At 47.3% G+C, this 7,155-nt stretch overlaps 1 protein-coding gene across 1 annotated transcript; it reads left to right on the forward strand.

The window, feature by feature from the left end:
- The first annotated feature begins 1,972 nt into the window (after nucleotides 1-1,972).
- INHBB (inhibin subunit beta B) lies at nucleotides 1,973-6,723 on the forward strand. Its single transcript, XM_077273286.1, has 2 exons — nucleotides 1,973-3,088; nucleotides 4,171-6,723. The coding sequence occupies exons 1-2, from the start codon at nucleotides 2,587-2,589 to the stop codon at nucleotides 4,941-4,943; spliced, it is 1,275 nt and encodes a 424-aa protein (XP_077129401.1). The 5' UTR covers nucleotides 1,973-2,586; the 3' UTR covers nucleotides 4,944-6,723.
- Nucleotides 6,724-7,155: the final 432 nt, after the last annotated feature.

The following is a 7,155-nucleotide window of genomic DNA, read 5'->3' on the forward strand; positions in this document are numbered from 1 at the left end:
TTCATGTACAGAGGTGCCATACCTGTCTGTGACTCTGGAGCGCAGCACCGTCTTCATGTACAGAGGTGCCATACCGGTCTGTGACTCTGGAGCACAGCGCCATGTTCATGTACAGATGTGCCATACCTGTCTGCGGCTCTGGAGCACAGCACCGTGTTCATGTACAGAGGTGCCATACCTGTCTGCGGCTCTAGAGCACAGCACCATGTTCCTGTATAGAGGTGCCATACCTGTCTGCGGCTCTAGAGCACAGCACCGTGTTCATGTACAGAGGTGCCATACCGGTCTGTGACTCTGGAGCGCAGCGCCATGTTCATGTACAGAGGTGCCATACCTGTCTGCAGCTCTAGAGCGCAGCACCATGTTCCTGTATAGAGGTGCCATACCTGTCTGCGGCTCTAGAGCACAGCACCGTGTTCATGTACAGAGGTGCCATACCGGTCTGTGACTCTGGAGCGCAGCGCCATGTTCATGTACAGAGGTGCCATACCTGTCTGCGGCTCTAGAGCACAGCGCCATGTTCATGTACAGAGGTGCCATACCTGTCTGCGGCTCTAGAGCACAGCGCCATGTTCATGTACAGAGGTGCCATACCTGTCTGTAGCTCTGGAGCTCAGCGCTGTGTTCATGATGTTTCAGCTACACCTTGTGACTTTAACAGCAAATTAAAGAATTGCCAAAAACTAAAATACTCCAATACTCTGTAGAATTACTGTGTATTGTACTCTGTGTATACTGACAGTAGCAGACAGGTGGCGCTCTCAGCTAATCTCTACATTATTCTCCACCGATATCAACCTGCTCCATCTGGCGCTCATCTAATAAAGAGCAATAAAAACTATTATTATAAAAGGATTAAATCGCTGATGAATATAATGGCAGCAGCGGATAATGCCAAGAATGGGGCCATTGTTACCAGCAGTAATAACAGACGTCTTCTTCCAAACAGAGGGGGGACGGCCAAGCACAATATTATTTGTTTCAGTTCGGGTCACGTGCAAGAAAATAAGTCATTATATTGTTATATAATTGTTGATACTGGAAAAGGACCTGATACAGAATAATCCTATAGTCTATATGACTGACAGGTGAAAGGAGCGTGGTGCCCAGCAGCTTCAGACTTTTTAAAGAATAAGTGAATGAAAAAATCTTTATTCTTGTTTTTCTAGTGTGCTACCATTCCATCAGCAGAATAACTAGATTGAGGGAGGGATGGATAGAGGGCTACATGGATGGGTAGAGGGTTAGATGGATGGATAGAGGGTTAGATGGATGGAGGGATGGATAGAGGGATAGATATATGGATAGCTGGAGGGATAGATGGATAGATATATGGATAGCTGTAGGGCTAGATGGATGGATAGATAGATAGATATATGGAGGGATAGATGGATAGATAGCTAGAGGGATGGATGGATAGAGGGATAGATGGATAGATAGCTGGAAGGATGGATGGATAGAGGGATAGATATATGGATAGCTGGAAGGATGGATGGATAGAGGGATAGATATATGGATAGCTGGAAGGATGGATGGATAGAGGGATAGATATATGGATAGCTGGAAGGATGGATGGATAGAGGGATAGATATATGGATAGCTGTAGGGCTAGATGGATGGATAGATATATGGAGGGATGGATAGATAGATAGATATATGGATAGCTGGAGGGCTAGATGGATGGCTAGCGGGATGTATAATCTGCAGACGGGACAGATCGTGCACAGCGCTCCCTGGTCGTCTCCACCGGCCATGCTGACACTCCCCATTCCCTCCAGGGTCAGGGTTTATAGAATTGCCTATAAGGACATGTTGAAGAGTAGTAGTAGTAGTAGCAGTGCTCACATCCTGGGGAGAGGGTCCTTAATCCTGGGCTTGGGGGATTCTGTACACTAATTTCCACAGTAATGCTGGGAGTGAGGTCCTCTATGTAGTGTTCTCTTGATGCTGGGATTGGGGTCCTGTTATAGTTTGCTCCTCCCCAGTAATTGGGGGGGGATACATAATGTCCTGTATGTAATGCCCCCTCCCCCCATGAGTGCTACGCCCCCATTGGTTGAGCGGAGTGTTTGCAAACAGCCTGTGACAGAGTCCTGTGTCGTGTGTTGTGTCAGGTTCTCACGGGATAAATAGGAAGCGCCGAGTGACGAATAGGAAGCCGGACCGGGGCAGTGACAGCAGAGCTGCGGGGGACAGCGCACTGCACGGCCGCTCACAGCGCACACCGGTGCTCACAGCGCACGTGGAGCACAAGCGCGGCCACTAGAGCGGCGAGATCCTAGTGCGGAGATATCAGAGGCGACCGCAGGATCCCGAGATCACAGAGGCGCGAGAGCAGAAGGGTGACCAAGATCAGAGATCCCAGAAATCTGTAAAGGCGACTTAAGGACTTCGGAGATCTGGGGGCAGCAGGGACCCCTCGATCTCGGGCGCGAACTTCTAGGAGTCCTGGATAAAGGTTTGAGAGATTTCTGCTGCTTATTTTGGGGACTCCCCTATTCCTGAACTGTGGAGCCCCCAGGAGACGACCAGGAAGCTGCGGATCTGTTCAGAGGGAGGTGATCGTCAGCTCCGCGGCTCAGCACCATGGCTCTCCCTGGCAGATCGTCAGCTCCGCGGCTCAGCACCATGGCTCTCCCTGGTAGATCGTCAGCTCCGCGGCTCGGCACCGTGGCTCTCCCTGGTAGATCGTCAGCTCCGCGGCTCGGCACCTTCCTCCTGCTTGCCCTCCAGGTCCTGTGCGCAGCCGGCAGCCCTACAGCAGTGCCCGATCCTCTCCCGTCATCCTCCCCGAACACCTGCGCATCTTGCGGGCTCCGGCCCCCGGAGGAGGCGGCGGGAATGGAGCAGGGCTTTGTGGAGGCGGTGAAGCGCCACATTCTGACCCGGCTACAGATGCGTGAGCGGCCGAACATCACCCACGCTGTGCCCCGGGCCGCCATGCTGACCGCCCTGAGGAAGCTGCACGCCGGGCGCCTGCGGGAGGACGGACGCCTGGAGATCCCCAGCCTGGACGGGCACGGCATGTCTGGCCCCGAGAGCCCCGAGCACGGCGCCACCTCGGAGATCATCAGCTTTGCCGAAGCAGGTAGGAAACCGGCACAGTATAGATGACATGGCTGCACCGTGCAGTTCATTGGGGGGCAGTATATAGCGGGGGCTGGGTGCAATGCTTACAGGTAGAGTAGTAGGAAAAGGAGTTAAGAAGTTATAGGGACACATAGTCTGGGGGAATGGGGTACAGGGTGTATAGGCTCAGAGTATAGGCGCAGCGGGGTAAATAGGCACAGAGTATAGGGGCATCGGGGTAAATAGGCGCAGAGTATAGGGGCATCTGGGTATATAGGCACAGAGTATAGGGGCATCTGGGTACATAGGCACAGAGTATAGGGGCATCTGGGTACATAGGCACAGAGTATAGGGGCATCGGGGTATATAGGCTCAGAGTATAGGGGCATCGGAGTACAGGGTGTATGGACCCAGAGAATTGAGGAATCGGTATATAGGCACAGATTATTGGGGTACAGGACATATAGGCACAGAGTATTGAGGGATCAGGTTATGGAGGCACAGAGTATAGGGACATCCGAGTACAAGGTATAGAGACACAATGCATACAGTGGAGATGAGATTTAAAGGGGCCTAGAGCCAAAGCTAATAGAGAAGGACAATGGCATAATTTATAGAGGCTGTCCGAGTGTTAAGATGCATGATATAGGGGCACAGGTGTACAGGTTATAAACAGTTTGTATGGGAGTGGACCGTATACAGGTATATGAGGCATGGCACAGCGCGGAGGAGACTAAGCACAGGATTAATAAAGTGTGAGAAGTACAATGTCCATGGAGTGATGCTGTAGGTCACCATATAGGTGGTGGTTGGTGCAGACTGAAATGAGCAGAAATAGATGAAAAGTGGATGGAGTTAATCTATTTTCCTGCTGCCCACCTTTGTCACCTTGTACCTGTCAGCTAGAGGTGGTGGTGCCTGTGTCTATGTTCATGGGTGTAGGGGTGATGTGTAGAGATTTCATACACCACAGCCCCATAGAGGACCGCAGACCAATCTGCACCCTCCACAGTAACTGAGCCCTGGACAAGGTGGACTGGGTACAGTGCTTCCTTGTTTTATGGTGTATAGATCTTCATGTCTTTTTTCTATTTTGTGCAGATGACGTCACAGCTTCCAGAGTCCGACTGTCATTCATTATTTCCAATGAAGGGAACCAGAACTTGTTCGTTATTCAGGCCAACCTTTGGCTGTACCTCAAGCTACCTGAAGTTTTAGAAAAAAGCGGAAGGCGCAGAATCAGAATAAAACTTCATTTCCAAGATCCAGCTGACCCAGCCAAGATGAGCCTGGTGGAGAAAAGAGTAGATGTTAGGCGGAGCGGTTGGCACACGTTCCCCTTGACTGATACCATCCAAACTCTTTTTGAGAAGGGGGAACGTAGGCTTAACTTAGAAGTTCAATGCGATGGCTGTGCGGAGTGGTCTATAATCCCAGTGTACGTGGATCCTGGAGAAGAATCCCACCGCCCCTTTCTGGTGGTTTATGCCAGACTTGCAGACAACAAGCATCGGATACGTAAAAGAGGTCTGGAGTGTGACGGACGTACAAACCTCTGTTGTAGGCAGCAGTTTTATATTGACTTTCGGCTCATCGGGTGGAATGACTGGATCATAGCGCCATCAGGGTACTATGGCAATTACTGTGAGGGGAGTTGCCCTGCCTACCTGGCTGGTGTACCAGGTTCTGCCTCGTCCTTTCACACTGCGGTGGTGAATCAGTACAGGATGCGAGGGTTGAATCCAGGGACAGTGAACTCCTGTTGTATTCCAACAAAATTAAGTACAATGTCCATGCTGTACTTCGATGATGAGTACAATATTGTCAAGAGGGACGTGCCTAACATGATCGTGGAGGAATGTGGATGCGCGTGATTGAAGTCACTGGACAATAACCAATTTCGCCGTACTTCAACCAGTGGGATATTGTGTCACAGTGACGCTAGGGGGGAGATAACTTGAGATGAATGCCTAGGGGGCGTCTTATCGTCTTCACAGGCATCTATACAACATGGTTTATGAGATTGTCTGCTCATAGGTCCACTCACTGTGACACCAGAGGAGAAAGCCAAGAGGTTTCCATAGACCTTCCGGTCAAATGTAATGTTTCAAGGAATGAAAAATAGCACGTTCCAGGACATCCTTCTTTAGTGACCCACTGAGGAAGTGGACCCTCCAGGGTAAGCGTGGTCCCGGCTTTCTGAGACCCTCTTCCAGCACTTGCAGCAGAGAATGTATAGTTACGTTGATGCTGAATGATGGGCAGCCCAGTGTTGGTCATCTCTAATTAACTTCTTTTATGCATCTGACTGTGGAAATACCGCAGAATAATGATGACCTATATGTGGTCTGGAAACCAGCAGTGGGACCGTGGAGCGTTCTTCTTTTCTACTGTATGGACGGATGTGACTTTGTTACTTTATGCACAAGCTGGCATGTACAGGAGACGTTGGAATGGATATACAGATATATATACATATAAATATATATATTTATATATTATTTTTGTAACCCCTTTGAGAACGCAATGGCCTGCTAAATCATTGTTCTGCAATTTCATCTTGCACTGGGGGGTTAAATAACAGGGAGAATCCAGATGAAAGTACAGATGGATAAAAAAGATCCCCTTGTGTCAAACAACAAGGGAGGGAGGGGGGCTCCAGACAACACAGCACTTGTAAACCACTAGGTACGCATTTCAACAGCAGCACTTGCTCTTCTCACTACCTGCAATCATGGTACTTGACAGTGCACTTATTTTTACTTAACCCATTCCATGCTGCAGACGGTAATTCACTGCTGTCCAAGCGGTCAAACATAACAACTACTTATTCTAATCCGGCCTTACAAATACTCGTTGTATTAGCTCATGTATTTGATAGAAATAAAATGTCGAGGATATGAAAATCCTCAGTAAGCAATTATATATCCCTTCATAATTCTTATAAATGGGGTTTTGTGGGAAGCTCAACAGTTATTCAAGCTATATGATTGTATGAAAACCAGAAGTGATACATAGCACTCCTCATTCTGGTGATACAATCACATCAGAGCTGGGCAAATCCAGGAGCCTGGCAGGATGAGAGCTCTATTAAAAGTGCTAAAATGCTTTGGCCATCCATACCATGTATATATGTGTAGAGATGTAGCAGAACTGAGGTCATCTTTTATTTTCTGCTCCTTGATGTATAAGATCCTTGGTCTTACACAGGACCGCAGCGGACATCAAATGTAATTTCAAAGGATAAATTGTCGTGTTACATCTGTAGGTCTATATCGTATCATGGTCGGTTTTTATTTTAGAAACCTGTACTGATGTGTAGTATATCAGACCCAGGACTGGATAAGATCTAGAATATGATCTCACCGGTATGTGACCACATCAGATAAAGGCTGGAAAATAATTAATTTGGAAAGAGGCGAACAACTGTTGTAAACCTACCGAGCTATGCATTTCAATAACATGACACCGGGCACAATGGACTCAAGACAGAAGTTATTTTATTTTCTAATATATATTTTTTTATACTTGAAATAAATTCATTCGCTTTGTTTTCTTTTGTAAGCGAAGGATTGTTTAACATTTTGCACTGATTTGATGCATGATTAGCCACAACTGCCATTTGTAAGAGAGAATAAATAGATATTTTTATAGCGACCGAATTAAGACCTTTTCATTGTACTATACGTCAGTTTGGAACCAAAGAGGCCAATGTAATAGAGTAACGGTAAAGCTTTGAGGCTCATGTATACTGTAAATAGCTGTAGCTGCCTCTCCGGTGGGCCTACTGAAAACCAATGCATTTATTTTGTTTCATTCCAGTGTGTTGTTGTCTTTTTTTCTATACACATGGAATGCAGAGCGGAAATGACTATTGTACTATAAGAAATGCGCACTCCTAAATTTAATGTTTGTTTATTTAATAAGACGTTCACTTTAGCTTCTGTTACATAATAGTAATTTAAAACCAACCGTTGTTCCCTTAGATTCGCTGTCACAGCATTTCCTTATTGTGTACAGTCTAAATAAAAAAAACGTTCTAAACAAGATATATTATTGTCATCGATTGGAAAGGAAAACCTTCAC

The sequence above is a fragment of the Ranitomeya variabilis genome, chromosome 7 (assembly GCF_051348905.1).
Source record: "Ranitomeya variabilis isolate aRanVar5 chromosome 7, aRanVar5.hap1, whole genome shotgun sequence".
NCBI classification, from domain to species: domain Eukaryota; kingdom Metazoa; phylum Chordata; class Amphibia; order Anura; family Dendrobatidae; genus Ranitomeya; species Ranitomeya variabilis.

Coding starts and splice junctions, on each gene's coding strand:
- INHBB (XM_077273286.1), top strand. CDS start 2,587: ATGGCTCTCCCTGGCAGATCGTCAGCTCCGCGGCTCAGCACCATGGCT. Junction 3,089..4,170: donor CATCAGCTTTGCCGAAGCAG/GTAGGAAACCGG, acceptor TATTTTGTGCAG/ATGACGTCACAGCTTCCAGA.